The 25,254-nt window shown below is 37.1% G+C and overlaps 1 protein-coding gene across 21 annotated transcripts in view; it reads right to left on the bottom strand.

Moving 5' to 3' along the window:
• Nucleotides 1-25,254, bottom strand: part of PPP1R9A (protein phosphatase 1 regulatory subunit 9A) — a 315,461-nt gene that overhangs the window by 53,760 nt on the left and 236,447 nt on the right. For all 21 annotated transcript variants that reach the window (XR_014815840.1, XM_021063370.2, XM_021063375.2 and 18 more), the window contains one exon: nt 10,079-10,234. Coding sequence is in view for 20 of the 21 variants with exons in the window: in XM_021063370.2 (XP_020919029.2) it covers nt 10,079-10,234 (156 nt within the window). In the remaining variant the exon portion in view is untranslated. The remainder of the gene's footprint in view (nt 1-10,078; nt 10,235-25,254) is intronic.

The raw sequence follows: 25,254 nt of genomic DNA, 5'->3' as shown, positions 1-25,254 counted from the left end.
ATTCTGCCCCATCCATTTATCTTATTCTCTTGCTTTCGGAGCCGGTCACTCCTCTAAGTCTTGCCCACAGCTCTTGCTCCTTTCATCCGCCACTCCTTCTTACTCTAGGAAATACTCTCTGCGTGGCCAAAATGGTCTTGGCTCCCTCAGTTTCTCACCATAGCCCTAGTGGTACTATGCTTAACTTACCTGCCTTTAGCAGATGCTCAGAGCACCAGTGTACCTGGCAAAGTGCTACTCTAAATTCTTAGCATCTTCTCTTCCACCTCCCTGATGAAGTCTGTAATCATTCAGAGCTCCAGTCTGGATGAATCTCTCGGGACCTGACAAAGCCAGGCAACCCAGGCCAATATGGGCCAAAATGGCTTCTCCAAATGCTGGCTCTATGGTGAAGACACTACTGAATAATGGATCCTTACACTTCTAGACTCACTTTAGACATGGGAAATTAGGGCTTATAGATGAAATAAAATAAGGATTAATTCAAAAGGCACTTATTTTAGAGCTGCCTTGTACAAGGTGCTGTAAAGATAACTCTTTCTCCTTCTAATGAATTTTGGCACTAATCTCTCTACCAATATAAATTAATAAATCAAAATTAGCAAAAGTACGTAGATCTAGACATGATACATTACAGACAAACAGATGTACACATACACATACACATAGCTATAAGGAATTATTTTCCACAGAGATCTTGTACATGTGGACACTAAGAGATCCAGCAAATCTACATGCCTAGGTGATTTTTGGAGTATCTTCAATTGTTATTGACAAGAAGAATGACTCTTTGTTCCTTCTACCATGAGCCAAGTATGCAGAGTAGTTAAATTAGACTGCTGGAACTCATCTCAGGCCTACTATGTACTAACTATGTGAGTTTGGAAAATTACTTAACCTCTCTTGCCTTCATTTTCCTCACCTGTAAAATGCAGTTCCTCACAGATCACAGCCTTCCTTATTGGAAAATTAAATGAAATAACCCATGTAAAGCTGTCAGCATAGAGGCTAGCTGACACAGAATAAGGCCCCTATTAAGTCAGCCTAGACTAAGAAAGAAGAATTTGAAGAACTCAAATATGATTATCCCAACTCCTACTTCTCAGTTAAAAGTGATAAATGCTGTAAAATGTTGCACCTGAAATAAAACGAACTCTGGTTCTAGTTAAAGAGCAGCAAGAAATCAAAAGGGCAGATTTTTACGATGAACACTGCAACTATGAGGAAGTGACAGATTTTATTTTCTTAGTGGTTAACACCCTGCAGGGTAACCAAATATACTGCAGCGCATCTTGGGACTTTGGCTTTCCTTTGTTCAAATCACCATGCTCTCCAGCAAGCTATGTCTCTGTCCCCAGTTTCCCATATGAAAAATGAGAAGGCTAGGTAGGAAGAACTCCAAGGCTACTACAGGTACTACAGGTGTGACAGTTATGAAATGAAGAGCCTGGAGATGGTTGTCATGGTTGCAGCGTCTAGAGATTCTGATCTCAAGACAGTACTTTCATTTCATGAATGCATATACTAGATTAATCTGCTGATGTGCAGGACAAATCCAGGGGAAACTGTGAAGCAGCCAAGTGTTGATTTTCACTTATCCCATCCCACATATCTCATTGAAACAGATAATAGAAGAGAGCTGAACTCATAAGCAGTGAGGTGAGAACACTGATAAAAGCTCCAGAGTGTTACTAACTACAGCCAAATTCTTCAGATACAGGAAAGCAGAATGAAGTCTGTAAATTCAGACATATTCAGAAGATGGACAAAAATTTTAGTGCAGTGTTTTCCCTAGTACTTTTTTAACGCCTAAAATTATAATAGATATGTGATTATTTTAATCCTGCATGCACATTAACAGAATTGCTACAAACCCATCACTATTAACGGGAAAAGCATTAGTTGTTAGAAATAAACTAACAAACCCTTCTGTTTTATATAGGAATAAACTGTTTTAGTAGCTTAAATTGCAGAGCTAGGAAGTGTCAAAGCCAGGTTTTATAAATTCCGGTCCACAGTCCGATCCTCTAATACTAAATCTGTTAAAGTGGTAGGACCCTTTATCTTCTTATCATCTTAGTCCATAAAAAGCTGAGTTTTCTTATACTAGGGCAGCTCTCCTTCCACAGGTTTAACAGCCTTTGTAAAGTGCAGGTCCAAGGGTTCATGCACCCCGACAAGACTGATCAGGCTGACTGCAGGGAGTGGAGGTCTATAGGATTGGTTAATAGAAACAGAGCCTGAAATACCTCTTGGAACTTTGGGGCTTCAGAGAATCTAGGACTGGAGAAAAGACATGGGAAGGGACGATATAAATAAAGAGAAAAGGTTAAGGACTGCAGGTTAGTGTCTTTCAACTTATAAGGCCAATCTCTTTCATCTCTTCTGTCATCTTGAACAGGAATGCCATCAATATCCACCCCAGGATCACAGCACAAATAAACACACGCACTCCTACAGAGAACAGTAGCTCTCATATAACATTCTGCAGGTGTACCTGCTGTGTTTATTTTTCTGTTTATTTCTTTCAAAAAGATGAATATAGAACATGTATTCATATCACTGAATCAATATAATCCAAATATAACTTCATTGGAAATAGAAACATCCTTATGCATAAACACTGTAAGACTGAACTTTTGCACTCTCTTTACTTAGCCGGGGTAAGTGAGGAGAACATTTTTCTTTAAAAAGGAAAAATGTTATCTTTGCAGGAAAAATTTTAAGAGTGCTCTAGTCCTAGAGATTTTACAATCAAATGAGAGCGACATTCTCTGTTCTTACTTTACAAGGGCAAAATAATAACTGATATTTGCATACAACTTAATGAAGTGGTTTCAGCATTGGACTCAGAATTTTTACAATGATCTTTGTGATCACTTGACTGTAGTCTGTCTTACCTGTTACAGTGTGCGCTTCACGAAAGACAAAATCAGAGCTGTGTTTGTTGATACTCTGGTGCTATTAAAGTGAAGCTATGCCACATTTTTTTATAATTTTGGCTGAAAGGTTTATATATGGTACCTAGCTTTACATTAACAAAACTGTTTTTCTCAGGAATAGATTATACAAAATTAGCTGAAATGAGCTGGCTGAATGATGCAATAAATCTAATGCGAATGGCAGCACTAATTACAGTACATGCAGCATGAGGTGAAATACTTCCATAAGGTTACTTTCTCAGCAGGTATTCAAAAGCTGGTTACTAATGGTGAAGGTGGTGGATGTAGGGGATAGCCTGTAATTACAATTCCTTTTTTTATTTTTTTATTTTTTGGTCTTTTTTGGGCTGCACATGCAGCATATGGAGGTTCCCAGGCTAGGGGTTCAATTGGAGCTGTAGCCGCTGGCCTACACCACAGCCACAGCACGGCTGTAGCTGAGCCATGTCTGCAACTGACACCACAGCTCATGGCAATACCCACTGAGCAAGGCCAGGGATTGAACCTGTGTCATCATGATACTAGTCAGATTCTTTCTGCTGAGCCACGAACAGAACTCCTACAATTACTTTTAAAATAAATATCTGTTTATAGTTAAGTATGTAGTATTTTTTAGCTCCTCCACGTATCAGTGGAAAGTTCCACAAAGATAACTATTTTCTTATCTAAGGTATTCATAACTTTTAAAGATTATTTTTCATAGATTCTCCATGACTTAAGTAAAATAATGCAATTTTTAGACTCTGTTTTGTTTTTGTTTTTTTTCCCCAGCAAGACAAATGCAGAACTGTTTTTGACAGGAGCTAATGGCTGTGACTCCTAAGGAGGAAAGGTGGAGGGGACACCGGGACAGTCCACTGAAACGGCACCTGGCCAGCCTCTTCCTGATTCAGCCTCTTCCTACTTGCTACTAAATTTCCAATGAAATCACGTTCAACCACATTGACATTAAAACTAAAAGCACCTGTTACTAGTATATGACAGAGTCATAAAGCTGAATTAAGAAAAAACCTATCCAAGCTTCACTCCAAAGATAGGAAGACACTTTGTGCCTCTCTGACTGACGACTTGAGATACCAAGTCTATCCAACGAGGAAGGTGGGCATCCTCCACCATCTTCCTAGGAGCTTTCCTCAGACCCAGGTTCTCTAAATCTCAGCATTCCCTAGTCATTCAGAAAGCAACTGCTAGGTGAGGAGAAGAAGGCAGCAAGGTGGCTGACAGTACCACTGAATACTTTCAGCTGCAGACCCCAGTCCACGTAAGTGCTTGGACCATCTTTTTCTTTTCTTTCTTTAACTTTGAGAACTGAGTGGCGAGATTTGGAAATATCTCACCTTAGTACAAAGAATTGCTTTTCTTTTTGCTTTTTAGGGCCGCACCTGTGGCATATGGAAGTTTTCTGTTTCGGGGTCAAATGAGAGCTACAGCTGCTGACCTACGCCACAGCCACAGAAACGTGAGATCCGAGCTGAGTCTGTGACCTACAGCACAGCTCATGGCAACGTCAGATCCTAGACCCACTGCGTGAGGCCAGGGATCAAACCTGCCTCCTCAGGGATACTAGTTGGATTCGCTTCCACTGTGCCACAGAGGGAACTTCCAGCGAATTGCTTTAGATTATAGGCTGCCTGAATTTAGCATCCAGGCTAGAAACTAGGCATATAGATATGTCCTCCTAATGTAGGTCTGGAAATAGGATCCATATATATATATCCCAGACTAGAGATCAAATTGGAGCTGTAGGTACTATCCTACACCACAGCTACATCAACACGAGATATATAAATTTCATACCCAAGCACAGAATATGTGTGCTGTTTGCATACATTAGGAATATTTAAATACCACTGTTTATGATAAGCTACTAAAGAAGTCTAAAGGGGTACTCTGGGAGTTCCCTTCATGGCGCAGTGGTTAACGAATCCAACTAGGAACCATGACGTTGCGGGTTCGATCCCTGGCCTTGCTCAGTGGGTTAAGGATCCGGCGTTGCCCTGAGCTGTGGCGTAGGTCACAGACGCGGCTCAGATCCCGTGTTGCTGTGAATCTGGCATAGGCCGGCGTCTACAGCTCCGATTAGACCCCTAGTCTGGGAACCTCCATATGCTGTGGGAAGCGGCCCTAGAAAAGGCAAAAAGACAAAAAATAAAAATAACGGGGAACTCTGAGTGACAGAGAAAAAAAGCCTTGAAAATTCTAAATAGCTACCATATGGAGTATGTTTTTCAAACAAAGTGTGATAAAGTCAGAACCTAATAACAAAATGATAACAAAATAAAGCTGATGTGTGGAAAGTAAAATATGCCACTAAATAATTCTTGTGTTAAAGAGGAAATCAAAAGAGAAATTATATCTAAATGGCAGTGGCATTCTAAATGTAAAAAATTGTGACATTTATGGACTAAGTGCAACTAATTAATACCAAAAAAGAAAAAAGGAGGAAAAATAAAGATATTAGTAGAAAATGAAATAAGTATTTTTTAATCAAAAAAATAGAAACGTAAAGGTAATATGACAAACAAAATTCTAAAAAAATTAAGAAAAATTTGAAAATACTCAAAGAAAGAATAAAAATGTAACTAATTATAGATATTAAAGATTTTAGTACTTTAGAGCTATACTATAAAATGTAAGTTAATAAATACGAATGCCTATGGAAGCATATTAATCTCTTGAGAAATGCAAAATGCCAAAATTGGCCCAAGAAAAACTTGAAAACATGAAAAGAGTAACAGATATTATAAAAAGTATTTAAAATCTTCCTCCACAAAGGCACAGATGGTTTTACAGCTGAGTAATAATAAACTTTTAGGGAACAGAAATTTCAATCTTATGCAAGTCATTAACTCTCTCTTATAAAAGTCATTTCTGAAAATAGAAAAAATAGAGAAAGCTTCTTAACTTACATTGGAGCTAATATAACCCTTGTGGCAGCTATTAATTAATCCACTCTGGTTAAGATTTTCTGTTACTCTTAGGTGAACACTTATGTAATAGAGGGGACTATAACATTTGAGAGAGGGTGAAAAAAAAAAAAAAGACTTGAATTAAACAGATATATTCCACAAACTTGGGTTCAAAGAGTCAATGTGATAAAAATGCCAGTTTTCTGAAGTTAATTTACTGGTTTAATGTAATTACTATTGCAAAGTTTTTTCAAGTGAGTTAAAGTGATTCAAGTATTTTCTTGAACAAGCTGAAAAGTAAAGACTTTCTGAAGAGAAGAGTCAGATGGATGGGATTTACAGCACAATGTTTTATATATATGCTAATAGTACTGCACTAAAGAATGATGAGAAAATAGAACAGAATCTGAAGGCCAAAAGCAGTCCAGAGTGTAAAGGCACAAATACTGTAGAAAATAATTCCGGGTCTCCAACCAGAAGGAAATAGGTAAATGAGCATTTAATAAAAGTGCTAGCCACCTTGTAAACTATTTGGGAAGATTAAATTAGGTAGTTGTCTTGTATTATACAACAAATCCCAGTATATACTTGATAGCATTCATGCACCAAATATTTAACCATTAATCATATGCCAGGAACTATGCAAAGACTGTGGATACACTATTCAGCAAAAACTGATAAGTGGACAGTCTAGTAGCAAGATACATAATAGGCTAAAAGTAGGAATGATTGAGAGAATGTCAATCTAATGAGCTTTGCCCAAATTGTAAAACAGGTACTTTTGCTTGAAATAATGTAATTAAGGGAATCCTCTGTAATATGAGACTTTCTACAGACTCCAACACAAAATGACTCTCTACCTCCATCCTAGGTTTTGTACATAATTTTGTGAAAAATACCTAACACTGTACAATACTTGGGCATGTATGTTAATCACATAAAGAAGTTTCAAACTGTAAGAGTGGCAGGTGTGCAAGACAAAGATGCTGTGACAGAGGGCCACGCAGTGGATACTCAGTGGCAATCTCCTAAAGAAATGAATATATTTATATGTTAAATATAAAACAAAATAGCATAAAAGAATTAGAAGTGATACTTGCTTGTTTTAGAGGTGGTGAAAAATCTCCAATTCTTAAAAGCCAAAATTAAAACTACACATTTGGAATTGCCATCATGGCTCAGAGGTTAACGAACCCAACTAGTATCCGTGAGCACACAGGTTTGATCCCTGGCTTTGCTCAGTAGGTTAAGGATCTGGTGTTGCTGTGAGCTGTGTACAGCTCTGATTCAACCCCTAGCCTGGAAACCTCCATATGCTGCAGGTATGGCTCTAAAAAGACCAAAAAAAGACAAAAAAAATTTTAAAAAATAAAATAAAAAGACAAAAATAAAAATAAAAATAAAATAAAACTACAGATTTGGTTACTCGGGCTAAAAATAAAACAGCCATGTTACATAGAATGGGTCCTGGTCATGCAGCAGCTTATATCAAGGTCAGCAACCATATTCTGTAAAAGGCCAGATAGTGAACAATTTAGGATTTGGAGGCCATATGGTCTCTGTGCAACTACTCAACTTTACTGTTGTAGCATGAAAGTAGCCACAAACAATAAACAAATGGATATCCATGGCTGTGTTTGAAAAACTTTATTTATGAAAAAGGACAGATTTGGCTGGTGTGCCATAGTTTGCCGACCCTTGGTCCAGATCACAAAGTTGCCTACACCGTGGTGTCCACTTCAAACAACATTTAGGGAGCATTAAGTCCTTGACGTAATTCAGAAAATGGAGGATATGTTCCATATGCTATTCCTGCTTTTTAGGCTCTTCAACTTCCATTAAAAAAATGTGTACCCTACTTCCAGCTCAATTATCTACCAAAAAGTAGGGGTCACATTCACCTGGCAAAAGGGAAGAGCTGTATAAAAAGGCTTCTGCCGGGTTACACAACCTGTCCTAACTGCCTCAAAGGTGGATGGAGAGTTATAACATTCAAGGAAATTTTCTTAAAGAGCCAAAGAGTTCATCACCTCTTCTAGATAATATGTATTCTTGGGATATATCAGAGCCTCAGAGAAAAAGGCACCTAGATGACACCACTTCCTCCCACTCAGCCACTTCTTGCAGAAGAACTTTCTTTTTCTCCATTATTCTTTGGTTTGAGGAGATCAGTTAATCTAGAAAGTCTTCATAAGAAATGGTCCTAAGATAGGCATTTCTACTTCTACTGTAGGGAATTCTGATCATTATATAATAGTCACCAAGATTTCCTACCTGATTTAGAACTAGGAATAGTCCTAAATCATCTGAAAAACCCATGTTTTTTTCCTCAAGGACTCTGGGAGCCATATACATGAAAATGGTTCAACCTGACTAATAAAAATATGTGGAAGAGAAATGGGCATTTTCAACACACTAAGTGAAATAAATAAATTTCTGTATCACCAAGAAAAGGCTTTCGGGTGGCAACCTGGCATTAAGTACAAGGCCTCCAAATATTCATATTCTTTGATCTAAAAATCCCACTGTGAGAAATTATCCTATGGATAACATATTAATATATTACTTTTAGTAATTTAAAAATACCTGGAAACGAAAGAAATGTTCCCAAATAAGGAATTAAGTGAATTATAAAAGATTCATAAGAATGGTGAATAGGCATCATTTATGGAAAAATATTGACGACATGGGAAAATCCTAAAAATATAGTTTTAAGTATCAAGAGTAGGAATTAACACAGTATAATCCCATATACCACAATATTAGGATTATAAGTGATTTTTGGCATTTATACAAATCTGTATTTTCCAAAACTCTATAATGAACATAAGTTATTTTATTTAATAAAAATTTATATTTGAAAAGTACATTCACTTGGACACTGGTGTCATAAATATAAATTTGACATAATGCATTAAAAAGGTAAGTCAATGTATTAGATGTGTTAGGTATAACATCAAAACATATAAAAATGACCTACTCATATACATTGAAATTAGGAATTATAAAAAAATGAGAAATTGTAAGTGCAGTTATCAACCTTGTTTTTCATGAACAAGAGAATTTTTTTTCCCCATGTGGTCAAGTCCCCGAGAGACTTGCCACCACAGAACAGTGGTTTTTAAGGCTTGGTACTTCAGGGTTATTGTGGAGAGGCTGTAAATAATGACACACTTGTCTTCAACAACGGAGGATGTTCATGAAACAATGAGGAGTAAAATGCTTGGGGACTCATGCATCACTGTTTTTTTCACATGCTGGGGTTCTGAGAAGTTAATTTGGAAGGAGAGTTTATTATGGTTATCTGCATTTGCTCCCTCAGGATCCATTCCTGCCCCTTTCCTGACAGTTCCCACCTCAGAAGACTACTCTCTTTAGATTTCAAGACTGAAATTTCCCAGGGTCCCTTGTCTATATTAGGCCAAGGGGATGGCTCAGCAGAAGAAGAGAAGGGTCTTTCTTGGTACATTATCACCCTTGCCCCCCAAATGTAGTTTTTAGCAGTGGCTGCATCTTACAAAGCTGCAGATGTTGCATGGCCCTCCTCCAAAAAAGGTAATTTCTTTCCTCTTTACCATTAAGCCAAAAGATGGCAACAGCTTCCAGCTGCTGCTGGTCCCTGTACATTGCACTATTTCTTGGTAGTTCTGTTAACTCTGTTCCAAGTTCATTCATTAAATTTTCCTCAACTAAACCACTTGGGTATATCATCTAATTCCTACTGGAACCTTGTCTATTTTAGGAAAAGAATTTTAAGAAGTCTTTTTTTTTTTTTTTTTTTTTTTCCCACTGTACAGCAAGGGGGTCAGGTTATCCTTACATGTATACATTGCAATTACAGTTTTTCCCCCACCCTTTCTTCTGTTTTAAGAAGTCTTTATAGAAATCACTGCCTTCAGGAAAAGCCTATCGCTAGGTCCCAAAACTTTCATAAAACTTTAAAAATACAACATGAACTTATCACAAAAACTGACCATTTAAGCTATAGCTTGAAATTATGGAACAGACAAGTTAAAAATTATCACTATGAAAAATAACAAGCTTTTAAATTAATGATTGTGGAATGAGATCTACTTAACTTTTGCCTTGACATTCAATGAGCTTCAAAACAACCTGTTATTAAAAGGCTTTCTTTTGATTATTCTTAAAACACTTTCCACGCAAAAGTATATACTTAATAATGAAATGGACAGCTATAGAAAAATATTTTGCAGAGAATAAACTTACCTCTTTGAACTTGTGACTGAGCTTGGTTGTGTCCAGGTCTGAAGGGGAAAACATGTCCTCGTTCTCAGGCAGCTCGAAGACTTCAATGGCCAAGTCACTGCCAGGAAGAACAGGTCCTACCTCATCTTCCTCTTCATCTGTGGCATATTCTCCTGTCTGAAAGGAAGGGTATTTCAGAAACCCAGCTGTCCTTACCCAGGTGGAGGTGGGTTATTTTTAAATATTTTATAAAAGAGAAATAAAATAGATCACCATATGGTAGAAGTGTTAAGTAGGCTTTTAAGTTGAGCATGCTTCATGCAGCCAATGTTATAAACAAATGTTAGTTCAAAGATCCAGAGGGACATGTCTGTTGCATGTGTAAGTACATTTCTAAAACTCTAACAGCATCAGCAGGATCTTTAGTAAAGCAACAAAATCTTTGTTCCAATCTAAGCATTTGATGGTTTTACTAAATAAAATTATGTTGCAGAGGAAAATAAGTAATTCCTTTAAATTCTCATCACCTGTAATGAATAAGACATCTGATACTGAGAGCAGGGAAGAAGGTAGGGGAGACCAAAAGCTTCATAGAGTTGGAAGGGACCTTAATTAAGCCAAAAAATGCTTTGTAGATTAATTCTGCTATGCTTTAGAGTTCAGTATACTCTGTTTTTTTTGTTGTTGTTGTTTTTTTGTTTTTTTTTTTTTGACGTGTCCACAGCACGTGGAAGTTCCTGGGCCAGGGGATTGACCCTGTGTCACAGCAGCAACTCGCTGCTGCAGTGACAATGCCAGATCCTTAACCCACTGTGCCACAGAACTCCTGCTCTGTTTGGTTTGTTTAACTAATGTGGTGGTTAACTAATGACCTAAAGGATAAACTAAAGGTTTCTAATTTACAGCCAACACAGGTGTTCTGCTTTACCTGTACTGTACTACTTTTATATATCTCGGCATTTTGTCAATGTTAAAAAAAAATCATCCAGGAGTCTAGATTTCCAGTTTTCCTTGAGAAAGCCAAAGATCTGGTAATATAGGCACATTATGACATGATAACTGGCCAGAGTCAGCAGTGGTTGTCCCTTTACATGGGTCACATACTAATACAGCACAACTTCCATAATTCCATTATTCTATGCTGTTAGCTTCACTCCTTCATGATATCCACAGACCCATGCAGGTATTTGAGTTCCTCACCCCTGGAATAAATACTCCTCCGCACCACTAACTTCCTTATTAACATTATTAGAAAGTAGCTCCTCTCCTGACAGCATCAGGCTATGAGGCTCTAATTAAAGACAACTGCTTGAAACTTATTTGCAGAACAGAAACAGACTCACATACTTTAAAAAACTTATGGTTACAGAAGTGGACAGGTTGGGGGGTGGGAGGGATGGCCTGGAGGTTTGGGATTGGCATATGCACACTGAGGAATATGGAATGACTGGCCAATGGGGACCTGCTGTATAGCACAGAGAACTCTACCCAGTATTCTGTGATAATCTATGTGGGAAAAAGAGTCTGAGAGAGGATGGATATATGTATATGGATGATTAGGTCATTTTGCTATATAGCAGAAATTATCACAACCTTTTAAGTTAACTATATTGCAATAAAACTTAAAAACAACAAAATAATTGTTTGAAATCTATACCTTATGATATAATTTAAAATAAAATAACTGATTCACAGGGTTGAAAAACAAAGATCATTTAATTCACCCTGTTCTTTCAGGTAGTACTGCATTTAATGCATAGAGATAGAAATTCATATTGACTTTAAAATTTTTTTCATAAATAGCATACTTAGTGATCTATTTCTTTGATTAAAGAGCCTTAGCATCTGATTGCTATTTTTTCTTTTGATTATACACTATATTTTCGCTAGAGCTAAAACTGTATTTCTTTGTTTACACATGAAGGAAATCCAGTCATTAACCTCAATGTAATAATTCCTAATTTCTGGAAGACCATTATTAAACTGCCATTCTAACTTTTCTCTTTCAAAGTAAAATAAATCTAGTTTGCTCATAGGTCTCAATCTCTGTATTTGTCTTCACACCTGTACTCTGACTATGCCCCAAGTTCTCCACATTTCTTTTAAATTGTGGTGCCCAGAAGTAGACACGATATCTAGTAAGGAATCTGGGGGCCACTGACCATGATGAACAAAGGATGTCTCAGCATCCTCAGACTCTTTCCCACACAAAGGCTAGGATCATGAAGACTGAGTTTGGTGGCATTTGTGTATCAAAGTAAGCTCAGTATATTTCACACAGAGCAGTGATTTTCCAAACTAGTTAATGTTAGTTAGAACCCCTTCTCCCAAGAAATAGAATCAGGGACACTTTGACTGAAAAGGAAAGAGGTGGATGGCCTTGAGTATCTTGATCTTATACGGCTCCTCAGTACCTGGGATTCTAGGAGTCTTCAGAAACCAGTCTGAAATTGACTAAACTCTAAATACCATTCGAAATGTCTTTGGCACTGGCAAAGAGGAAGGCAGTTCACAGTGGGGGCTAGTTTTTTCAGGATAGCTTCCATTCGTGGCATGATTAGATCCTATAAACCTTAAAAGGGCTCTAATTCGAGACATATGATATTTTGTAAATTAATTCATCTCTTGTTTATATATGCTTTTAGAACTAATAGGTACTTTATAAATCCCAGTGATGTTAATTAATATGAATGCAGCAAGCCTGGCAAGAACATGATCTCAAACTACTTTGCCTAAAGTTTTGACTTAGAGATATAAAACTATGCTTATTTTTAACCCTATGGTTACAATCAGCAGCAAAGCCATGTGTTTATTATGAAGGCCTAAGGCAGGTACACAAAATTCACTTCTATATCAAATTAATGATGAATATCATGAATGACTCAATAAGATCTTAAAGTATAATGACAATGCAGCATATTTTAAACTTAAGAGTTGAACAATTTGATTTCCTGTTGCCAGCTTGAAAACAAACACTTCTTTATCATGTCTAAGGGAATGAACACAAATATATGCCTAAGAGGGAGCCTGATGTGTAAAAGGACCCTAAATATTTTTAAAGGGATAAATACAAGAATGCCAACTGCATTTGCTTGGTAATACCTATAACCTGCTAAGGAAGTTTTCAATAATATCAAGAAAACGCACTGCAAAGTCATATGCTGAGAAAGCAGTATTCTAGCACATTTATTTTTTTAACACTCCTTATAGTGAATAATAGGACTAAGGCTTATACAACATATGCAATTCTTACCTTTAAGCATAATTCTGGCTTTGTTATCCATTTGAGTCATCAAAATTATCTCCATAAATCTAAGTTATTAAGAATTCTTTTGGTTCTTTTATTTTTTTACTTTTCCTGTCCACCTCCTTTTCAATACCCAAATCGCCTGCAATTCTACTAAAATTAATTTTTCTTTCATTTCATCTTATCATTTACTAATGTTTTATCTTTCATATTAGTCTTATAAGCATCCTGAGGATAAGATGTGTATTTCATTGTCTGATTCTACTTATTATTTATTAGAGGCTCTGGATAGAGTATTTAACATTACGCTGCCATTCTCTTGCTGATCATTTACCATCTCCATCCTAAACAGGTTTTAGAATAAAGAATGGATTTACTACAGAACCTCATAAACATCTGGAAATTTAAAAGTTACATTTAGTAGACTTAGAATATGTGTTCTTCTGTTTCTTATATCTTTGTTGAAAATGGACATTACTTTTAAGATTAATCTGCAAATAAAATAAATTATAAGGAATATGTTAGCAGAATTTCATACACCTCAAAATTAAACTGGATTGAACCTCGCATTTACAGACGAAGATGGACAATGCTGTACCAAAAAACATGTTACAACAAGTATTTCCATTGGTATCCAGGTCCTTCTCTTTCCCTATTCTAGAAAGATTCAACATCTTTCAAGTAAACAGAGACTCTTAAAGTTCTTTGTCCTAACCAGCAAACCTACTTTAAATGAGGCAAGGTTGCTTTTGCCTTTTCATCTTCTTGTCTGCCTTCTTGATTAGTATCTTATACTTTTTAATAGCTTCCCCAAAAATGGTCAAAAAAGAATAATGATTATTTTGTAACTTACTCTGTGCCCAGTGCTGCACGTGTCTTGAAAAACTGATAGAGGTATAACTATATCATGTCTACTCAAGGAAACTGAGTCTAAGAAACTTTATCCAAGGTCAGTTAGTTATGTTTCTGAGGCCACACATCTAACAAATCCCAAGGCTCATGTTCTTTCTTCTGTAGGCTTGCAGTCTACAGAACTAAACCTTTGTAGAAAAAAAGTTGGAAATATATTCCTTTCATTTTTTTCCAACCGAAGTGCCTGGTGCACAATCTGGTTGTGCTGAGATTCACCACTCGTCATTATCATTATCACTGTGAAGACTTGCACCTTCCTGCAGTGAGCTCTGAAGTTCCTCTCCTCTTCTCAGAATATGCTCACCCTGGGCGAGTGCAGAGGTCTCCTTCAAAAGATCTGACTCATGAGCATGCTGATTGATATTTCATGCATCCTTTTTTATATAAACCACAACCAGAGCATAGAATCTATAGAACTTATGCAGTGTCTTAAAATGGATGAAAAAGATACTTGCAAGGCAAAATGAGTACAAAATTCTTCTAGATTTTTATGGTTTGTCTCTTTTACATTTTCTTCTCACATCTAAGTTTCTTTACTGAATCTTTGCAAAACATTTTATTTTCATAAATATCATACTATACTCTTATTCCATCAGAGCACTTACTATTTGCTTAAAATACATAATTACAATAATAAGTACAGTTGACAGGTTTTGCCTCTTTTGGTGGTTCTGGCAGAAGTAGAAGCATGTACACATATTAGAGCCTTGAATACTCAAGAGGGCTGAGATCTGAAACCTAGATCTGAGGCTAGGTTTTACATAAAGAACAGATAGTATCTGTTACAGTGGTGAGTCTAGAGGAGGCCAATGAAAGCATCTTGGTTTTGAAGTCGCAAAGCCCTGGGTTCATATCCTGACTCTTGATGTTGGCAAAGTTAGCTTTCAGAGTTCAGTTTCAAGTTCCTCATCTATAAAGTGAGGATTAAAGTAGCTTCTTAGTATAATAAGGTTGTCATGACATTAAGTTGAACAGTGCCTGTAGAGTGTTCAACACAAGGTCAGCCACAGGGCAGATGGTCAAAATAAGTGATCACTGCTATCGCTGCTGGTGGTACTTGCAATATAACATGAATAGATTAAAGCTTTACCAAATCTGTATCCTGTAACCAAACATTTGCTAACTTTTGGTCTTATAAAGTCTAAGAACACTTTGCCGTATGAAATCTTTTAAAAACAAACTGGTCACTTCTGAGGTAAAACACTTCCTTTCCCTAAACTTGCTCTTCTTCTTGTATCCGGAGTAGATACCGGATTCTACCCAAGGCCAAGAAAACTTCCAGGTCTCTGTTCTCCTCGCTCATCAACCCTCTCCTGAATATCTATCTACGTTAGCACATCCTATGAAGTTGCTGCCTTGAGACTCTTTTAATCCATTCCTTTGTGTTTCCACGACATGCCTTATATCACTCATAAAACTTTGCCTTACATCACTCATAAAACTCTCTTCCCAACAACTTCATAATACTGTAAGTTCCCTGAGAGTGCCAGGTATACTCTCTCCATGTAATCCTGGGGTGGCTAGCATATTGCTTGGCAGAGAGTAGGCACTGAACAAATGTTTGCTGAGTAAATTAATACAGTTTTAGCCACATCTGCACAGCACAGCAGAACCTGATTTTCCTGTTAATTCTCAGCTTTCAAGCAAGAAATATAGTGAAGCACAGCTGCAGCTGGGGCCTAAATGACCCTTTTGGGGATTTTTCTCTTGTTGTTAGGTTCAACCATTAGCAGTAATTTTTTCTGTAGCAATGTTTGCTCTGGTAAATTCAGGGAAACTAAATGGTGCTAATCATAAAAATAGCCTTAATTATGCAGTTTTTGTTGGAATTTGTTTACTGGAATTGAATTTGGTTATATATATTTTCAGGCTCCGTTCTGTGGGAGAAAAGAAGAGAGCTGCTTTTTCTCTGGAGCAGAAAGACCTCAAACTAACACTTTAATGTTTAAAATTCCTAAATCTACGCCAACCATCCAGATGGCTTTCAGCAAAAGCATCTCCTTCTCTCCAAAGGCATCTCTCTTTCCCTTTTCTGTAGTTGACTTCTGTGTGTCCTGGTTTATGTAATGTTGGGCCACTTACTGTCTTTTGACATCATTGGGAATAATAGCACCTTCTTCATGAGGATGTTGGGAGAATTTCCAGTAGTGATAAATTCAAAGCATTGATCATAGTGTCTAGAGGATGTAAAAGGCCTGAATGACTTTTTGATTATGATTATTTTCACCATCTTAGTTTCTCCAGGACAATGCCACAGAACAGCACAACAAAAAAGAGCATGGCTTCGGGGCTGGAGAGACCAGGGCCCCCAAAAAGAAAAGAACGATGTCACAATTTTATGATAGTGGGCATATCATTTAGCTTGTATCTTCTGGTGACCTTCTTTCCTACAAAATGGTGCAAAAGACACCAATCTCATATGGTACTGAGAGGATTCAAAGAAATAAAATATGTAAAACACCCAATATGATATAGAGCCCAAGAGCTATATATTCATTTTTCTCATTTATCAAGTCACTTTTAAAATTTTCTTGTCAGTCTTTGGTCTCAGAATGTTTTCTGATGTTTCACTCCATACTTAGTGTCTAGTCACCAAATCAAGAAACATCTAGGAGTTCCCGTTCTGGCTCAGCAGTAACAAACTGGACTAGTATCCATGAGGATGCAGGTTCAATCCCTGAGCCCGCTCAGTGGGTTAAGGATCTGGCATTGCCGTTAGCTGTGGTGTAGGTCGTAGATGCAGCTTAGATCTTGTGTTGCTGTGGATGTGGCATAGGCCAGTGGCTGCAGCTCCGATTAGTCCTGTAGCCTGGGAACATCCATATGCCTCAGGATGTGGCCCTAAAGAGGCACACACACACACACACACACACACAAAATCTAACATCTCTAACTAGATTACTGATGTCATCTTGTGCTCCTTGCCTTTAGATGCTCAACTCCTCAGGTCACTGGTAATACTGCTGGCAAATTATTTTTCCTAAGATTCTGACCAGACAGATTTAAGACTGCCTATAAAATATTTTGTAACAATTTAGATTTATCTTTCCCATCTTAAAAATGTCTAGCAATCATGGTAGACCATTCATAAATTAGAATTAGTTTTACAGAATTTTAAAGCTTTCTTTAGTACCCCCACCTTCCTTTTAAAAAAATATACCCCTTAAAAGCAGGGATTCAATTTACTTCTATGGTAAGCAGGCTCTAAAATGACCCCAAATGATCCCTTCTTCCTGGTTAATCATGCTCCTGTATAATCCCTTACCCTGGATTGTGGACTGGACCTACTGATGCACTTCTAGCAACCAGAATACAACAAAAGTGATGGGATGTCACTTCTGAGATTTGTTCACAAAAAGACTATGACTGGCATCTCTTTTGTCCTCTCGCTCTTTCAAAACAAGCCACCATGTTGCACGTGGCCCTGTGGAGAGGCCCACAGTACAAGGAACTCATGTTCCTGACCAACAGTCAGCAAGGACCTAGGCTGCCAGCAGTCATACAAGGGAGCCTGGAAGTGGACTGCATTTTGCCAACAGCTATGAGTGAGCTCAGAAGCAGATCTTCCCCTAGGTAAGCCTTTACAAGACCACAGCTCTGGCTGAAACCTTATTTTCAGCCTTGTGAGGTATCTGGAATCAGAGATATCCAGCTAAACAGACCCACAGATACTGCAATGTGTGAATATTTCTTATTTTGAGTTGCTCAGTTTTGGCTAATGTTAAACAGCAATAGCAAGGGAGTACTGCCATAACAAACACAGAAAAACAGGCAAGTTTGGAAACAGGAAGTGAAATGAAGGTTGGGAGGCTTTTGAAGACTATGTTAAAAGTGGTGTGAATTTGTTGTACAAAAGAACTTGATGAAACATTATAAATCAACTATATTTTAATAATAATAATTTTTAAAATGATGCATCTAAAAAATAAATAAATAAAATGACATTTGCAAATTTTAAAAAGTGGCTTGAATTGCCTTGAAAAGACTAAGTGGAAATCTGGAAAGGCAATCCTTGCTTAGAGGCAGAAAGCTTAGCGACATCACCACCTTCTATAAGGAGATCATGGAAAACATCCCTGCTGAACTGAGCCATCTAGCTAAGCGGATTTCCCCACAAAGTGTTGAAGGTGCCTGATTTCTTCTTGCTACTTATAGTAAAATGTGACAAATAGAAATCAATTGACAGACTGTTACACAGACAGCAACCAAGACTAGATGGATCTGATAACTCTTGATTCTAAAATTAAGAAATGGCTTCCAAACAAAGTTCAAATCCAGGATACTGTCATGGTCTAAAAACAAAGCAGCGGGTGTAACCATAAAATCTTCTGTGAAGAATTCTGAGCTTAGGAAATTCAATTTTTTTTTTTTTTATTGGGCAGTAAGCAAGTCACCTGCACTAAAGAGAGACACCATCTCTATTTTCCAAGTCTGTTCACTACACAAATATCATGAAAGAATAATCTGAAGGTCATCAGTGCCTCTGCTCATGAGACATGCAGAGAAGTGAGAGAGCCATGGGAGAATAGTCTCCCAACAATATCTACTCTCATTTCCACACTATCTTGGCATCTTGGGAATTTGCATGAGTATGACATTCCTTTGATTAAACTGGTAAGTATGACCAAGAGTGGCCAGGACCAAATCTGTTCAGTCTATCTCATAGCATGTAATTAAAACCACTACTAAAAGAACTCCATGGTCAAAAGGGACCTGCCGTATAGCACAGGGAACTGTACCCAGTATTCTGTGATAACTTATGTGGGAAAAATATCTGAAAAAAAAATGGTTAGACATATAACTGAATCACTTTACTGTATAGCATAAATTATCACAACATTTTAAATCAACTACACTTCAATAAAACTTTTCAAAAAATTCAGTTTCTGCTGCTGCCAAAACAAAACAAAACAAAACAAAAAAACAACCTCCAAGCAGCAGAATGAGTCCAACTTGCAATACTGAAATTAATCATATGCCCCAGAGTTCCAGACCCTATTAGTAAAACAAATCCCATATATATCATCAAGGTCTACTTTAGAAATCCAGGTGGATTTATCCTTAAGCTTCTTTATGGAGTTTTCCATTTAGCCTAAGATACTAACCCAGCTATCACAAGTGGTTATCAGTGATTTCACAGACTAGGCATTGGACCACACAGAGGAAATCTAGATTTCAGGGCAATTCTATCATCCATAACAACCGCGGCCAGTGAGTTCAGATTGACTTCAGTGCCTTCCAGGATTGAGATGGTGTCTTTGATAACATCACCTCAAGTTCCGAACAAATTCTGAACCACCTCATCTAATTAAGTGACTCCAAACTTGAGAATAATTTCCCACAGGATGTACATAAATAATAAATCAGCTCTCCCCCAGGAAAGTCACCTGAGGGCTACATGATCTGATAATTATAGTTTCTTTAAATATATGAAGGCCTCTTATGACCACCCCTAAGCTACATGAACAGCCCAAAGAGTTTGATCGATTGTCACAATTTGTTTCTATAGTTTTCTATCCTAAACTTTAATTTGTCCATCTGTAATCTTCCAAGTGACAGACCAAACAGGTCATTGACAACAGCTCAAAAGTCAGTAAAAATATGACAAGATTCATCAAGAGGAGTGTTGGCCAGAGTTATAAGTATGACCTTGAGTTCTGCCCAGTGAGCAAAAGGACCATGTTCATTTTTGGGTCTGCATAACTGGTGCTGAGGTTGGAAAGCCTAGTAGATGGAATTGACATATTAGCTGAATCATCAGTGAAATAAGCCCAGGCATTTAAGGAAACCTCTATGCACCAGAGGCCTCAGTGAGTTAGAGGCCTTGTTTTAAGAGGCATAGTAGCACACAAAGTTTCCCAAAAATAAAAGCTGCTACTTGGGCTTTTTTTTCTCTCATATTTTCTCTAATTAAAATTTTTATTGAAATTTCTCAAATGTTACAAAGAAATAGTTTTTGCAAAAGGGGAAAAAACAGCTAACAAGGAAATTCAACATGGGAGCTCCCTCTGCTGTAAATCTAACATGCTGCTGTGCCAGGGTAGTAGCTTTCTTGAATCTATCATTTTCTTTTAACAAGATTTGTTGGGCTCTTCCAACCTTATTGGTCAGTGAGATTGAGTTGACCCATCTCAAATGGAAAATATTAGGCCAGAGAGTGACAAGGCCTCCACGGATCAGGCATTCAGTTTCAGTTTCCATAAGGCTTAGTAGAAGGTTAATTAGCTGCCCCATCCCCTCTTTTTTTGGTTGCTGCATTCAGAGTTGTGTTGGAAAATGGCCTGAGTATTGTGGCAGCCATCAAGTGTTGATGTACCCCTTTCCTGGGACTCTATATTGTTTCTGCTGGACCATCTGGAAGAAAACAGGGAGAAAGATCTACATATCCTACTATCACTTCTCTACATGTGGAAATCCTTGGGTGGGAGAATTGCCACTGGCACTAATGGGACAAAAAAGTGCAAGCATATAATAACACATCAATTCCATCACAGATTTAGCAGTAGAAGCTATAACAGTATGACTGCATCTGCCAAAAAGGTCCCATCCACCCTCAAAAGGCCATTTTAGCTTCCCTTCCTGCTTTGGACTCTGCCCAAACCACATCAGTTAAATTTGGATACCCTTTCTCACTATGGGATTGGGTGAGATCTTCTGTAAGCCAGTATCCATAGAACCATAAAGTTTGAGTTTCCCAGTGTATTCAAGAGGTTCATTTGGTCTCTATGGAGGAAAAAGAGATCTATCTGAGCCTGATCCTTAGCCATCTTTCTCCTAAGGCAACTGAGGTCAGAGTAGAAAGAGAGGGATCAAGAGGCTTGGAGGCAGAGAGAAGGGGCTGTAATAATTCATCTTCAATTATTCAAATGAATTCAGTAATTTAATTTCATGTAATAAGTAGCAGCTCATTTTCAGTTTTAAGCAGGGCAGTGGTTACTATGTTTTAAGCAAACTTCGAATGTTTACAGTCCCCATAAAGCACTATATATAAGGTGAGCCATCATTACTGATACAACCCATTTAGCTTCATGGAGTTTTGATTCTGGAGCCTTATCCTTGACTTGTTATGGAGTCCATCTCAATCCGGAGTCCAACCATAAGTCTGGTTTGAACACAAGGGATGGAGAAGTTTTCCAAGTGGTAATGCAGACCATAAGAATTTATCCAGATTGTTTTGGGGCAGTTTCTCATTTTACACTTTTATCAGTGTTATAGACCAGCTAGGACCCAAATAATCATCTCTGGTTTCTCATAGAATGTGTCTATCTAAAAGAAATCTCCCTGATAGGCCAATATTCTTTTATAGTAGTCGAGACTCACTGCAAAAAACTTTGAGATATTTTATACTCTGAGTGAATCTAAAGTTGGTGTCATAAACTGCACAAGAGGCTGAGTCAAAAGGCAGCTCAACTATTATTTCTCTTTAACTAGTATTATGTCCTTTGTCCCATAATCTCCCCAGTAAACCAGTCAAAGTTCTAAGGATTCAACAGGCTTCTATGCAAATGACAAATTCCTTCTTTTCATGCTCTATGTCAGTATATATTCCTGTAACTGTTGTCTGAACAAGGTCAGGACCTTCCTCTAACCCAGAACGGGTCTTCATACTAGTTGATACCAGAGTATCATGATTTTTATGCTGGTACCTCAAGCCACATTTTCCATAGAGTGATGAGAAGAGTGCGAGAGAGTATCTGGACACGTAGGCATATTGGGAAGAGAGACCCAGACAGGTATGGTAACCTACATCTTTCATAATAGGCAGTGAGTATTACTATCCTTGCTCCAGAGGGAAAGTCTACCTCCATCTTCCAAAACTGCTATCTACATAAACAGTTGGACAGACAGTCCAGAACAAAGGGCAGTCAATGCCTCAACAATGTTAAAGCGCTGTTTCCCAATTGTTATTTAATGGAGAAAAAAAATGTTTTTTCAAGTCCCTACGATATTATTCAGTTTACCTTTTCAGAGACTTTCCAATCATTATTCCTTCCTATCTATATCTTCTGCTCTGCAGGTAAACTGATCTCTTTATTTCTTGGGTACAACCAATATTGGTCCAGCTTTTTGGTTACAGAAAACAAATAATAACAACGAACAACTTCTTGCAAATAAAAACTGAAACCATGAATTTCAAATTCATGCTTTTACTTTTGTATGTCCTTTGCTGTGATGATTCTTTTACACTATGGTTATCTGACCTTTTGACGGATTGCCCTGAATATGATTTAAATTCTTTACCGTATACATTTATTGCTTCCACAGCAAAATATCAAGCTTCTTTGGAGTATAAAGTATATTTTTTCCATAATTCAATATTATTAATTCAACTCCTCTTAATAAATTATAGCTACTAAGACATAAATGCCATTGTCTTTAATTCTTTGATAAATATATTCTATATGAGGAAGGAATCAGTGATCTCTATTTTTCCCACTGAGATCCAGAACTAAACAGTCAACAGACCAAAGCAGACCTCTATAATTCAAATGTCACACTGCAATTTCAAATTGGCAGGCTTCCTTGAGTTTCATTTTACTTGCCAAGGAAACAATGAAGCACTTATTCTGATGCCAGCAGAACTGTGGGAAGAGACTAAGAGATTTGTATTTCCCTGAATCTCTAATCTGCAAAAGAGAACAACTACAATGACCAAAGTAGCACTTGTTATCATTACGTTAATAATTCTTTAATGCTTCAACTAATTTAGTCTTGGAAAATACAGTGTATTCATACAAAAACTGACTTATATGACGCAAAAATGCTAAGTTTATCAAAGAGAGCCAGAAATTATAGCATTTATAGTAAATGAAAAAGTAAAACTAATAAAAATATCACTGATGACATTTCTATGGATTATCTATGGATTAATAATAAATACAATCTCAATTTATAATTTCCTTTAAGGGACAATAATGCTACTCCTTTCCTCATTGTGGCTATCTGGTGGTTCAAGGCAGCAGTTTCTTTTTCCAAAGTGTCTACAATACCAGACTCAATAAGTCTTTTTTTTCTTTTTTTTTTTTTTTTTTTTGGTCTTTTTGCTATTTCTTTGGGCCGCTTCCACGGCATATGGAGGTTCCCAGGCTAGGGGTCGAATTGGAGCTGTAGCCGCTGGCCTACGCCAGAGCCATAGCAACGCGGGATCCGAGCCGCGTCTGCAACCTACACCACAGCTCACAGCAACGCTGGATCCTTAACCCACTGAGCCAGGGCAGGGACTGAACCTGCAACCTCATGGTTCCTAGTCGGATTCGCTAACCACTGCGCCACGACGGGAACTCCTATAAAGTCTTTACGTTAGTTTTCCTGGCACCTTTAAACTGGACAACTCCAGCTTTGATTGTAGCTAACCCTTCCCACAAACTCCCACAATCCTAGGCCATGTACAGTGCATATATTGTTTCTGCACATGTGAGGTTTGGTGAAGAAATCTGTAATTTTAAAGAAGTACTATAAGATTCCCACTTTGAGACAGAGTCTTAAGTCATTTTATAAGTCCTTCAGAGTAGGAACCATGTCATATTCATTTTATATCCACATAACTGTTAAATATAAGTAATTACACCTGGAAGATTTCAATTTTTTCATTAAATATTGAGTTGACACAAAGAATATTTATGACACATAAAAAGTATAATAAATAATGATATAACCACTACCAGTGAACTAACAACCTAGTTTAAGAAAAGAAGCAGTACCACTACCCTTCAGTTATAATCCTGTGTGTTCCTCCTTGATTCTATTTCAGTCACTTACCCTCCAGAATAATTCTGTCAGATTCTATCTTTCTTAGTTTCCCTTTATTTTTATATAACTAAACAATGCATCATTAATTATATGACTTAAAACTTTGTATAAATGGATTGATATTGTTTGTATTCTTCTGTGCCTTTTTCCTTTTAATGATATGCTCTTGAAATTCCACTATTTGTTGTACATTACAGAAAAAAGTTCTGTTTATCATTCCACTGTCTGAATATACTACAATATATTTACTCATTCTCTTGTTGACAGAGACGTCAGTTGTATCCAATTCTTTTCTGTTACAAGAACAATATTATGTATGTCCTACACTTCATGTATTTAAGAATTTTACTAAGGTGTTTAGTAAGAAACATAGTTGTTGAGTCAACCACACTAGATAGTGCCAAATAGGTTTTCAAAGTGCATGGACCAATTTATAATCCTACTGCAGACAATAAGAGTTCCTTTTACTCTACATTCCCACCAAAACTTAAAACATCCAATTTAAATGAATTCAGTGTGTAGGAAATAGTATTTCATTTTGATTGTTAATTTTTACATTTTGATTGCTAATATGGTTGGACATCTTTTCATGTGTTCATTGGCCACTGAGATTTCTTAGACTATTAAAGCCAGTAGCCCATACATAGTTTTTCTCATTGGCTCATAGAAGTGCTTTTAAATAATTCTCTCATGAATCTGAAAAGGAAATGTATAGGTATAATTGATTTACATTGATGTAGACCTGAAACTAACACAACACTCTAAGTTAACTATACTCCAATAAAATTTATATAATAAAAAAGAACTACTGGAAGAGGCATCAATCTTTAAAAATAAAATAAAGCAAAATAAAATCAGACAAAATAACTGTTATTTATTTTTCAAATATTTTCTTCCACCTTCTGATTTGTCTTTTTACTTTACCACAGGCATTCTTTTTAATTTTTTTATTATAGTTGATTTACAATGTGATGTCAATTTCTGCTATACAGCAAAGTGACCCAGTTATACATACATAAACATTCTTTTTCTCACATTATCCCCCATCATGTTCCACACAAGCAACTAGATGTAGTTCCCTGTGCTAAACAGCAGGATCTCATTGCTTATCCAATCCAAATGCAATAGTTTGCATCTACTAACCCCAAACTCCCAGTCCACCCCATTCTCTCCCCTCAACCCTCCCTGGCCCCTGCAACCACAAGTCTGTTCTCCAAGTCCACAAGTTTGTTTCTTTTCTGTAGATAGGTTCATTAGTGCCATATAGTAGATCCCAGATATAAGTATA

Source organism: Sus scrofa, chromosome 9 (assembly GCF_054392235.1).
Source record: "Sus scrofa isolate SSC_HxYL_T2T_F1_AM1 chromosome 9, Sscrofa_HxYL_maternal_Yorkshire_Landrace_v2.0, whole genome shotgun sequence".
NCBI classification, from domain to species: Eukaryota; Metazoa; Chordata; class Mammalia; order Artiodactyla; family Suidae; genus Sus; species Sus scrofa.
Note: the sequence above shows the minus strand (reverse complement) of the source record. Positions and strands in the feature narration are given on the sequence as shown.